The sequence below is a fragment of the Fundulus heteroclitus genome, chromosome 1, assembly GCF_011125445.2.
Source record: "Fundulus heteroclitus isolate FHET01 chromosome 1, MU-UCD_Fhet_4.1, whole genome shotgun sequence".
NCBI classification, from domain to species: domain Eukaryota; kingdom Metazoa; phylum Chordata; class Actinopteri; order Cyprinodontiformes; family Fundulidae; genus Fundulus; species Fundulus heteroclitus.
Genome location: NC_046361.1, coordinates 30,174,757 through 30,187,220, shown reverse-complemented (window position 1 = coordinate 30,187,220; position 12,464 = coordinate 30,174,757). Strand labels below are relative to the sequence as shown.

Sequence of the window (12,464 nt, the reverse complement as noted above, 5' to 3'; positions counted from 1 at the left end):
AAAAGAAGAAGAACTGGAGTTCTTTGTCACAGAATAGAATGTGTTTGGATCCAAAATATAGGCATCAGCCCCAGACTAAGAAAAATCTAAATACTTTGATGATGTCCAGCCATCAAAGGTTTTGTGTTCTAGAGGTGAGCATGTTTTGGTTTCTAATGTTCGGGTCAACTCCTGAACAAAAGCAAGAGACATCTTGAAGACGTCAGCTTAAACTGGTAAGAGAGTATCGTTAGCCTATAAATATTGAAACAAGTTCTTTGCCAGCATGGTTCAAAAGGCCTCTCAGAGAGGTAGAGCTAGTTATTCCAAAAGCAATACAAAAAGACTGAATGGACAGTATACTGGTGCTGAAAGAACAGCTCCTTTGCTGCCTGCAGTTGATACGCTCCTCCGGAAAAATAATGAATAAAGATATGTGCATACACCCAGCATAAGGGACCAAGATCTACCAGTTCCTGTATGTTTTAAGCGTTACCAAAAAAAAATAAAAAATTATTTCTTGAACTCCATATAAATCCATACTTTTCTGCTTTACTTCTCTTTGTAACAAACATGTGGTACAGTGAAGAATTTTCCCACTTTTCGTCACAGCACTGCTGATACAAACGAATCACTGAAATTTGAAAAAAAAAAATAATTAAAAAGTTGTACTTTTTTTTACGTGTGTCTGGAGTTTTCCCCCCTTTTTTTATTTAATTATTTTTGCGCCTGCCGACCACACGAGGGCGACAGAGGGCGCGACGACGCCTTTTTTGGCGAGGCGAACCCCACGAAGTAGAAATGACCGGGCGTAAACATGGCGTCTGCCTTGGACGATGATGAGATCTGCAATGATGATTACTATTCCCTTCTAAATGTCCGCAGAGAGGTACGGGGCACACCTGTGACGCACATGACCGTCCGTACTGATGCACGCGCCGGCTTCTCCTCGGTTGTTCGACAGCTGATAGCGGAAGCTCGTTGATTTGGGGCGCGTTTGACAAGGCGGCTAGCTTGTGACCCACGACATTGATTAATGTGCAGTGACACTTGAGTGGGAAGCCGAACACCGTTCTCCTTGGGCTCTTGGTGTTGAAGTTTGGTTTGCGTGAATCGTGCTTTGCGGGGATAAGGTAGACGGGTTTCGTGTTGATATGGTAATCTGGGCGCTAATTGGCAAGATAGTTTTAGTTCTCATGGACTGTGCTAACTGGCTAGTGCTAAGACTTGACACTGTAAGCTCCAGCAAGCTGTTCTTGAGCTTACACTGTGGAGGTGAGTTTTTTTTTTTCCTCCTGTGATGTCAGAGTTAAAGGTGCTTTATTTTGTGGGATTAGCGAAGCGAAGGTATTTCGGACAAAAGTGAATTAGGGAATGACATATGGCTTCTGTTCTTCACGGTGCCTCTACTAGGAAACCACGCTGTAATGGTTCACCTTGTTTTCAGACAGGACAGCATGTGTAGGTTGATTTAAATCTGGTGCTAATCCAATGTATACGTTTAAATAAAACATTAATAACTGTCCAGACATCCCTGCTCAGTAAAACGCATGACCCAAAACCTAAATGGTATGAATGTTGACGTGTGATCCAAGCTACTTTGTAGCCTAAAGCCAATTTGTATTGTATTTTACAAAAAAAACCAACAACAACAAAAATGTCTACTCTGTTGATACCTGAGAGACTGATAATCAGTGCAAAAGTCTGAAAACATGTCGACATGCCTTGATGGTACAAATAATGTGAAAGTTCATGTATTACATATTGCTCACTTGAGAACAATGTTGGTGGTGTTCACAAGTGATTTTATGCCAAAAGTCTTGTATTCAAAAGGAAACTATTGTTGCATAGGTTAATAAATACACAATATAAGTATCACAACATGTGAAGAGGTATTATTTTCAAAGGTTATACATAAATAAAAGATTGCTAAATAGATGCATGTCATGCTAAGCAGCCATTTTTACTATCTGGGAATAGGAATTAGAGATGCACCAATCAAGATATCCCGGGTCTAATGATTTCCTCTTGTCTTTAACACCCGTCAAATCCAATAACTATTTAGATTTTATTTTTTTCCAAAGTAGTACAATCAATAAAATGAAAAACTGTTTTGAATGTAAACGATAATAATGGAAATATGATAAAGATAATCACAACTTATGCAATAAAGAAAATGGCCCTAACATCTTTTTTTTTATATTTTTATTCAACTTTAAAAAAAAAAAGTGCCTAATATTGCTTGATTTGTTGGAACATTTTTAATCAGTTAAATTTAAGTTTCAGAGTTTTATGTTGAGAGTCAGTATCAACCTAAAATCCTAGCTTCTTCGATTTGAGTCGTGTGTCTGATCAGATTTATAAACTTGCTTATTATTGGAGAATGTTAACTTTAAATTATATGCAAACACCAAATATTCAACAGAACCGATCTCCTTGAAAAGGAGAACGCTCAAGGGGCTTTATTTTACACCTTAACAAAATAATTCCTGGGAATTTACCTTATTAATCTGAGATAAAGAAACCATGAATTTTGTAAATTTGTTCCTAATGCACTTCATACACACGGCGTGGCTAAAGGCTTGAGATTGCAAAATCGTTACATATTGGTGTCCCTGGGATGTTCATTAAATCAAAACATGACAGTATTTTTTTCTTTTCTTTTTTGAGACAGTTCTTAGGTGTTTTTCCCATTATGCTCTTACATTCTGTGGTCTACTGTAGGCTACCCAGGAGGAGCTGAAAGCAGCATACAGGCGCCTGTGCATGCTGTATCATCCAGATAAACACCGGGATCCTGAGCTAAAGCGACAGGCTGAGACGCTTTTTAACCTTGTACATGAAGCTTATGAAGGTAGGTAAAACCTTCACATTAGACGCTTCACTTTACTTTAGCCTAAACAGAGAACAGATGCAAATTTGAATATGTTTTATGTTATTCATAAGTGTTCATGAATTGCTTTTCATCTCTATGTAGTGCTTAGTGACCCCCAAGCACGAGCCATCTATGATATCTATGGCAAGCGAGGGCTTGATGTGGACGGATGGGAGGTAAGTTTTACAAATATGCAACTCTCAAAGGGCAAGAAATTAATTCAAAAATAATGTTTGTTTTGTTCAGATTATAGGCCAAAGACAACACTATGAAAACTATGAATATCTTCATGTTGAATATAGTTTTAAATGTTTACTGTATGTTGTTTGCCACATATAAACTTGTCCAAATTCCATGCAACAGAAATGCATTTATTTTTTTAAAGTGTGCAGATTCCTACTTGGAGAACCTGCATCTAAAATTCTGTTGTTTTTTTTTTCACACAAGACTAACTTATCTCAAGTAATAGATGGTTTAATAACTTCGCCAAACTTATTTTTGGCCTTAATTAAATTGGCTACAGAAGTCGGTTTGCATTGCAAACAAGAATAACTATCTTACAGCAAAATCAAGACTGTGTAATTATTAACAGGGTTTTGGTATGCGCGTTCTTCAGCGTTTTTTAAAATCTTTTTATATTTATTAATAAGACATAAAAGATGGTTTGATTAGAACAAAACCTTGAATTGCATCGTGTGACCTTGCACGGTCTTCACTTTAGGTTAGTTAACACTAAATTATTATTTGAACTCGCTTCGTATTCAGCTCCTCTCCTCTTCCTCCAGGTGGTGGAGAGGAAAAGAAGCCCTGCCGAGATTCGGGAGGAATATGAGCGCCTTCAGAGGGAGCGAGAGGAGAGAAGGCTTCAGCAGCGGACCAATCCAAAGGTGTGCTCACTATAAGATGATAAGCCTGTAACTGTTGTGGTTTTTTTTGTGTGCAGTGCTAATCTCACATCACTTGACAGGGAACGATAAGTGTGGGCATAGATGCCACAGACCTCTTCGACCGGTATGAAGAGGACTACGAGGATATGGTTGGAGGCATCCCACACATAGAAATCAACAGGATGCAAATATCACAGTCCATAGAGGTACGCGATCGGCTTACGATCCTGTCTTTGGCTGTCGGGGAGGCGTTTGAGCTAGTTCATGTTCTCTGCGTTCCTCTGCAGGCTCCTCTCACTACAAAAGACACGGCCATTTTGTCCGGCTCTTTGTCAACCCACAACGGGAACGGAGGTGGCACCATTAACCTGGCTCTGAGGAGAGTCACCTCAGCTAAAGGGTGGGGTGAGGTATGCTGCATCCTTTCTGTTTCTGGCTACGTTTGTCACAAAGCAGTTTTCTGGCTGTGTTGCAGGAAACGTGTTGACATTTAAAAAATGCAAAGTGTCTTTTGTCGCCTACGTTTACACAGGTAGAGTTAGGAGCCGGAGACTCTCACGGACCTCTCTTTGGAATGAAGATATTTCGTAACTTGACGCCTCGATGGTATGCCTAATAACGGAGCAAATTAACATCCCCTGCTTTTATGTGTGATCATCACGGCAAGAAAGCTGTTGTTTTGTTTCGCCTCAGCTTTGCAACGGCTCAGTGCGGCCTGCAGTTTTCGTCCCGTGGCGTGCGTCCCGGGGTGACAACGGTGCTGGCTCGCCACCTCGACAAGAACACTATGGGCTACCTGCAGTGGCGCTGGGGAATCCAATCCTCTATGAACACCAGCATAGTGAGGGACACGAAGAGCACCCATTTTACTCTCGCAGTCCAGGTTACTGACAATTCTTTTACTTTTACTTTTGATCTAAAAAGTCTTATGCTACCATGTTGAACGGCATCGTTATGGATTTTAGGAAATTGGTCATTAAGGAACCTTTTCCACCATTAAAGTGACCTGTGCAACTCGATGTAAAACAAAAAAAAAGCTAAATGCTGTGGTTTTTTAAGTATGGACACCTTTAAACTAATAGTATTGTTATAGTTTCATACAGTGAAAAACAGTTTAGCAGCTGAATCTTTTACCAGATGAGAGTGGAGAGGGGAAAAAAAGAATGTGTCCAGGGTTAGGGGAGTCTGTTGCGATGGCGCTGGTTTGCTTTTGGAGTCTGCATGTGTAAATGTCTGTCAGAGAGGGCAGCTGTGATCCGATTCTTCCTGTTCTGAGAGCGGCTGGAGAAGCACACAGGGCAGAGAAACACCGGGAGGCTTTCTATCACTGACCATGAGCAGCTGATGAGGGAGGAGAACATGCTTTAACGTCCTGAGAAACTAAAGCCTTTTTTTTTGGGCTGTCAACTCTCTCACTGTGAGTCATCTTCTGAAGTCCATAATTATTTCATTATTATGGACTTTGTGGAAGTGGCTTTTAATTTTACTGCAGCAATGTTTTTTTTGGAACAGATGGCGAGGATTTTATCACACAGACTTTCCAGTTGAGCAGAGAGTAAAGTACCTTTGGTAATTAAACTTGACTGAGGCTCCAGTTTCCAGCTGAAGGAAAAACAGTTTTTAAGCCATGATGCCTCCACCGCCATGCTTTTACTGTTGCATCATTTGGTGGTGTGCACGTGTGTTTTTGTAGTAAACCTACCTTTAGGAATTGCTGCACAAAGTTCAACCTTGCTTCCATCAGACTATAACATTGTTCTACATGTTTTTGGGAGACGTGAAATGTGTTTTTGCTACTTTTAGCCGATCTTGGATGTTTATTTTTATTTTTTTTAGAAAAGGTTTCGATCTTGCCACCTTATCCTGTAGCCACAATATACAAATAATATGAAACATTGTTGCCACATGTGCATTCCTGGAGCTTCTTGAATTACGTCGTAGGTGTCTAGGTAGCCAGTCATCTTTTGAAGGGTCTTCCAATTTTTAGTAATCTCTGCTCTCTCTTATGCTTTTTCTGTAATACTTGATTTGTAAAAATGTTAATTTAAACCAGCAGGAGCAGCTGAACTGTATTTGCCGTTAGTCAGAGGGTGGCACACTAATGCAACCACATCATTTTAGATTGTTCACGTTGCAACAACCAGGTGTCTTAACAGGGGCGCGTAAGCTTTTTATTTCCACTGTATCCCTCCTAAATCAACAGCTTCCTGTCAAAGTTGTACAACAACGAAACTGTTCTTGCTTTTTGTCTCTGCAGCTTGGCATTCCTCACACTTTTATGATGATGAGCTACCAGTACAAGTTTCAGGATGAAGACCAGACAAAGATTAAAGGCTCAGTAAAGTATGTTGTCTGAACTCGCTATAGGTGATGTAATGCAGTTGTAAATTCGTATTGAAAGGAGAGAAATGACTTTCAGACCGTCACAACCAGCTCCCAACAGATACAACTAAAACTGGAGTCATTTTGGTTTTATAGAGGTTCTATCAACCTCTCCTGTCACCTTTACGCAACAAAATGATGTGAATGCAAAAGCTGTTTGGTTAACATTAATATGCTGGTAACTTACATTTATTTCAGTCACAGTTGCTACTATAAAAAAAGCTGTGGTAGCTCACAGGGTCATTTTTAAGAGTCAGCTCAGACATTTAAAAATGAACATTTCTATCCAGGTTGAAGTAACTGGTGGTATGTCAACAAACATGTTTTTTTTTTTTTTCCAATAATATGAAAATAAAACAGAGTTTTTCTATCATTTTGAGGTAGTGCTCAACAAAAAACCTAAACTGTTGACTTTCATTACTCACCTGGCAGGGCACCACCAGGCGGTGCTTAATGACGCTAGCTTCTGTAAGGATTATTAAATTCCTGTTTATTATTTAACCGTGTTATTAGACTCTATATGGCAAGGCAAAGTGTGAAAATATGTCACCGCTTGCTCCACGCGGTTATCAGCAGTGAAACATTTGCACACTGCTGATAAAAACAAGCAGCAGATTAAGGGCTTTTGTGTCATCGTGGCAAAACAAGCTTGAATTGCCGTTCTTCTGGTCAGATTATTTTAAATGTTCTGGTTCATTACACGGTACATAGACATGTGGGTAGGGGATACGCTCACCAAAAACATACCGCCACCACCACCCAGTATTCGTCAGGTTGTTTATTCGAGTTTTGAGTTTAGCATTTGTGCTATTCATTGTGAAAAAAACGCCTAAATGATGATTGTGCTTCTTCTCACTGAAGGCAAAGTGTAAATTCCATTCCTAACAAAGACTTTTTTTTTAGTAACCCTGGCTGTAGAGTTATTATAAACATAGCATACAGGCTCATCTAAATTAATTGCAGTACTGTGTAAAAGTACATACATTTATTTTAGTAATTTTGTACAAAATGTGAAACTCATATATTTGCTACACAAAGTAATATAGTTCAAGCATTTATTTCTAATAATTTAAATAATTATGACTCGCAGCTTTCCAAAACTCAGATTCTCAATAAAGCAGAATGGTATGTAACACCTTTTTAAATAATAATAATTTGTAATTTAATGCAAAAATGTCAGCCTATTCATTTGTATGCCTTATATAATATACACCATACGTACTCTGCTCTGCATCTACAATTCTCTCAAGGCTGTGGTTATTCTTGTTGCTTGTGCACTTTTTCTACTATACTTTTTCCTTCCACTTAACTTACCATTAATATACTTTAATACAGGCCTCTGTGAAGAGCTACCTTCTTTAGCACTAATCTAGTTTAGTTTATCCTCCATAAATGACTGCCCGTTCTGCAATTAAGTTAGCAATTTTTACTGTGATGAAGTACCATAGGCCATAACGTTTCTGTTTTTAAAATAACTTTTCAGCAGTTTTATGTAATATTATAATTTTTTGATAAATTCAATTTTCTGTTTTCTTTTGCTGTGAGCTACAACAGTCCAAATAAGCAAATGTAATTTCTTAAAATATTTAATTCTGCGTGTACTGAATGAAATCGATTAGGCTTTTCGAATTGAATTACTGAACTAAATGAACTTTTGAACAATATTCAAATTTATGGAGATGCACCAGTAAACCAGACAAGTTTCTTTTTGGAGAATAAAGGTCTCTAGGTACAGCTGTACCTGTAGAACACAGATTCTAATGCAGAACAGCTACCAAAGCACAAAGAACTGACATTTTTCTGCTTTTTCTGCTAAGTAGTCCACATCATGTGATTTTTATTTATTTTTTATTATATATGACCTATGAAATATTGCATTGTTGGACATGTTTTAGCCAATAACCTGCGATCCAAATCTGCATAATCCACATGTAGTGCGTTGGTAACTTTGCTGTGATGTGGCAGATCGGGTTTCTTTGGGACTGTGGTGGAATACGGCGCTGAGAGGAAGATCAGTCGACACAGCGTGGTGGGGGCCACCGTCAGCGTGGGAGTGCCACAGGGCGTCTCCCTCAAGATCAAGTGAGTGCAAAACCCTGCTCCGCTTTTGTTTTTCCCCCTTTCTTCCACCTGTTGTGTTTCCAAATGTCTCTTTTTTTTCCTCTCCGCCGTGCTGTTTCCATGGCACCTGGGGGAGTAAAGTCATGGTTCTGTCAATCAGTGAAAGCATGTGTGTTGTGGTGATGGATTTGGCCTGACTTATGTTTTCCAAAGGTTTGGAATTTGAGCCCCACTGCTCAGCATTGCAGAACTGTTTTATAATTACCGGGAGAATGGTTGATCTTTAAATCACTTCCTCCATGTTACCAACTTTAAGCGGATAATTTCTCTACCTACAGACTGAACAGAGCCAGTCAGACATATTTCTTCCCTATTCACCTCACCGACCAACTCCTGCCAAGTGCAGTGTTCTACGCCACAGTTGGACCTCTGGTTTTCTACCTCGCCATCCAGCAGCTTATCATTCGACCCTACGTGCGGGCCCAAAAGGAACAGTAAGAAGCCTTCCTCTTTGTCAAGGCTGCTTTATGCAAGCAGTCTTATTGGGAGGGACGGTCTCTTTCATTACTATGGCCAGATTTTATGATCTCATTTCATTTCTTCATTATTATCTTTTTTTTTTTTTTATTCAGAGAGTTGGAGAAGCACAGGGAGAGCTCAGCCTCTAATATAGCCAAGAAGAAACAGGAAGCAGAGGCTGCTGTGAGTATTTGACAGATTTATATGTAGTTGTGGTGCCACTCCGACATCATGGTGGGGTTTTAGATTAGAGATGTCTATAAATGTGTCTGTTGAGAAATATTTCTCCTATCAACAAGTAAGGCAGAAGGCTGAGATGGAATTAAATACCATGCAACAAAATTAATGGAATTCATTGGCTGGATGCAAAATATCTTGTCTGACTTTTGACTCGTGCTTTTTTCTTTTTTTTTTACAATCTTTGAAGGTTTTGCTCATGCAGGAGTCGGTCCGCAGGATCATTGAAGCGGAAGAGTCTAGAATGGGTAAGAACAGTCACATTCAAGCTGTGATTTTGGGCCTTGAATTTGATTGTAGTTTGGGTAACTCCACTCTATTCATTTCTTTTATTTCGTTACACTTTACTTGCTTTGGTGTGAAATTTGCATGGCTCCATGTGGTGCAATACTTCAGACCCATGCTATTTCTTCTTTCCTCACTGCCTCAGTTAGACATATTCTTATCAGTAATGACAACAGAGGTCATATTAAAAATTCTGAGGGAGAGAGAGGCGCCCTTGAAGGGAATTTTCTGGCACAGACCCAAAAAATAATAATTTTTTACTGTATATGGCATGCGTTGGTACAATTACTTGTGATAATGCTTCAAGTTCACCATTATATAATGGCAGAATCTGGTAACCCTGGTGGTATGTGTTATGTTGAGCGGGGGGGGGGGGTTCAAAGCACGAGAGAGATGCGTTGCATGACACAGCTCAAAGGAGGGACGCCAAGTGTGCGCCAAGCTAATATCAGCTAGCATAATCTTATTTTTGACCGGGAGGTTTTCTCCCAGAAGGGAACTTTACTGACCGTTTTATGTTGCTCTGAAACATTGAGGCATTTAAAATAACCAAATAACGCTTAACCTGGCGGGGAGGGGTGGGTGAGTAAAGCATGGCGGCTTGTCAGGCTTATAATACGGTGGGGGAGACTCTGGATCAACACAAAGTAGGGCATGATTGCGAAGAAAAAGTTTTTTTTTTTTTTTTTTTTTTTTTTTTTTACAAATAAAAAATGTGAGAAGTGTAACGTACATTTGTATTCACACTCCATTACTTCGATAACCCTAAATAAAATTCTGTGTGACCAATTCCCTTGAAAAGTAGCCCAAGTGTGTTAATACTGAGTAATCGCAGTATAAGCTCTGCTGTTTTGTTAAGGCCTCAGATTTATCGGAGAACCTTAGAAAATAGTAAAGTTTATATTAAGAAAATTTGCACTCTTCTTCATTACATCTTCCTGTTTTTTTTTTTTTCTTAAAGAGTGATAAAATATGCAGCTAAATGTATATTAAAAAGCTTTAAATAACTTATGTCCCATATATCCCTTTAGTATGGTAATCTAAATTGCGTTTGTGTTAGTGAAAACATCATGTCCCATCATCCTTTTCACTGATGATGGGACTGGATTGTGTGTCGTCCAGCCTTATTAGTACATTTCTTGTTTGGTGACATTAGTCCGACATCTACAAGATGGGGGTCAGGACTAAAGAATCAAAATATTGGTTCTTGCTTCTCTAGTCTCGGCTCAGGTTATAGAGTAAAGGCGAGGACTAAACGCTCCAGCTGTTATTCATGATGAGTCTGCCTTGTGAAAGACTGTAGAGATGGTGAAGTACAGGATATTGTTCAGTAGGTCATCCCTGCAAAATATTTATCAAAGTGTCAGAAAGTGCACCTACAGTTTTAGGAAAAAGTTTTATTTCAGTCCTATCCAAATTAAAAAAAAATCTTTGAAGACTGGAGTCAGAACCAAAACCTGTTGTTATTGGCATCCTTCCTCTCAGAATAATTGGTTTTATTTACAAATTTTTCTCTGGGAAATCGTACAACAGCACATTATAACGTTATTTTTGTTTCTTCAAACCAGGTCTCATCATTCTCAACGCCTGGTACGGCAAATTTGTGACAGACAATAGCAGAAAGCACGAGAGGGCAAAGGTCATTGATGTGACCGTGCCGCTTCAGTGTCTGGTGAAAGACTCCAAGCTCATTCTCACTGAGGCCTCAAAGGTAAGAGCTGTGGTCCAAAGCAGGAACCGCTAACCCTGTGCTGCAAAGTAGGTTAGAATAGAATAGAAATATCCTTTATTGTCCCACATGGGGGAAATTCAGGTGTACCAGCAGCAAAGTGAAAGGCAAATGGAGCATGCAGATTTCACAATAAGGTAAAATGTATAAAAAACAAGAAATTAGAATAAGAGACTGTAGAGTAAGTACAACTTTACAACATAAGAAAAAAAACTGTCCGGTTGGTTAAAAATGGCATGCTCACATTAAAGAAATGTGCAACTGAGTAGGGTGAGTAAAAAAAAAAAAAAAACAACAACAAAAGAAAAAGCACAAAGGTTCAACAACTACTATGTTTTAGTATTCACTGGTACAGCTGATGGTGCATTTCTCTGATTTGTCTGTCCAGTCAGGACTCCCTGGCTTCTATGACCCCTGTGTGGGGGAGGAGAAGAGCCTGAAGGTGCTGTATCAGTTCCGTGGAGTCATGCATCAAGTCCTGTCAGGAGACACAGAACCACTCAGGATACCAAAGCAATGTAAGTGTCCTGCACAGAACAACGCCTTGCCAAAGTTTTCATAAACCCATTAACCTTCTATAGAGCAACGACCACAAACGCTGATACATTTTTTTTTTTTTTATATCTGATTAGACGAACACACAGTGGTGCAGGATTGTGAAACAGAAGGGATGCATTTTCAAAATGTATTACAATAAAAATCTGAAATGTGTGGCACACATTTGTATACAGCCCCAATTCGATAGGTTATAAAACCTTGTTTCACTGCAATTAAGTTTTTTCGAATGTGTTTAGCATCTTAATAATGAATCTTATCAAGTCTTGCCAAGATTTTCAGTTGGATTTGGGTCTGGACTTTGACTAGGCCATTTTAAGACCTGAATATGCTTTAATCTAAACCCTTTCTTTGTGGCTCTGGCTGCATGTTTGGGTCCGTTTTTCTGTTGAAAGGTAAACCTCCATCTCAGTCTCAAGCCTTTTGCAGCCTCTTGCAGGGTTTTTTGTGCGGTTAACCCGGGATTTTGCTACATCCCAATGGCATGAGGCTGACACCACCACGAGATAAATATCCTTAGGTTGATATATGTACATTTTCTGCAAACACGTTGAGTTTTTTCATGACATCATGCTCATCAGAGCAGCGAGTCCCCTTCATGACTTATGATGAACCTTTTCCACTTTCAAAGGACATATTTAAAGCTCGGGATATTGTTTGAAAGACTAACCTTGCCTTACAAGGAACATGTGTTCCTTCCTTCCTTCATCACACATAAATCGGTAGCAACTGGACTTTCGCTCAGTTTTCTGAAAACATTTTGACAACTGTCAATTCTGGCAGCTCACATTTGGCGACCTGCAGTTAGAGCGCTTCTATTTTGAAACACATGCAGGCCCATCCTCCTAGGTGCATTTCAAGTCAGATGTAATTTAATGACCCATCCATTACTCCTTCCTTCATTAATAATAATTATCTTTATTAATAATGATGACAGTTGTTTACTTGTTTGCTT

At 39.2% G+C, this 12,464-nt stretch overlaps 1 protein-coding gene across 1 annotated transcript; it reads left to right on the top strand.

Annotated features, from left to right (window-relative positions):
* Window positions 1-736: 736 nt before the first annotated feature.
* On the top strand, window positions 737-11,531 carry LOC118563963 (dnaJ homolog subfamily C member 11-like). The gene is made up of 15 exons (XM_036140460.1): window positions 737-868; window positions 2,704-2,833; window positions 2,957-3,030; window positions 3,640-3,741; window positions 3,822-3,947; window positions 4,029-4,151; window positions 4,274-4,347; window positions 4,435-4,624; window positions 5,999-6,084; window positions 8,089-8,205; window positions 8,523-8,678; window positions 8,817-8,886; window positions 9,131-9,188; window positions 10,794-10,936; window positions 11,343-11,531. Exons 1-15 carry the CDS (start codon window positions 797-799, stop codon window positions 11,514-11,516), a joined length of 1,695 nt encoding a protein of 564 aa, XP_035996353.1. The 5' UTR covers window positions 737-796; the 3' UTR covers window positions 11,517-11,531.
* Window positions 11,532-12,464: the final 933 nt, after the last annotated feature.

Excerpts from the sequence above, each read along its gene's own strand:
- LOC118563963 (XM_036140460.1), top strand. The coding sequence starts at position 797 with ATGGCGTCTGCCTTGGACGATGATGAGATCTGCAATGATGATTACTAT. Across the intron at positions 6,085-8,088 it reads AAGATTAAAGGCTCAGTAAA|ATCGGGTTTCTTTGGGACTG; the intron begins GTATGTTGTCTG and ends GTGATGTGGCAG. Across the intron at positions 9,189-10,793 it reads AGCGGAAGAGTCTAGAATGG|GTCTCATCATTCTCAACGCC; the intron begins GTAAGAACAGTC and ends TCTTCAAACCAG.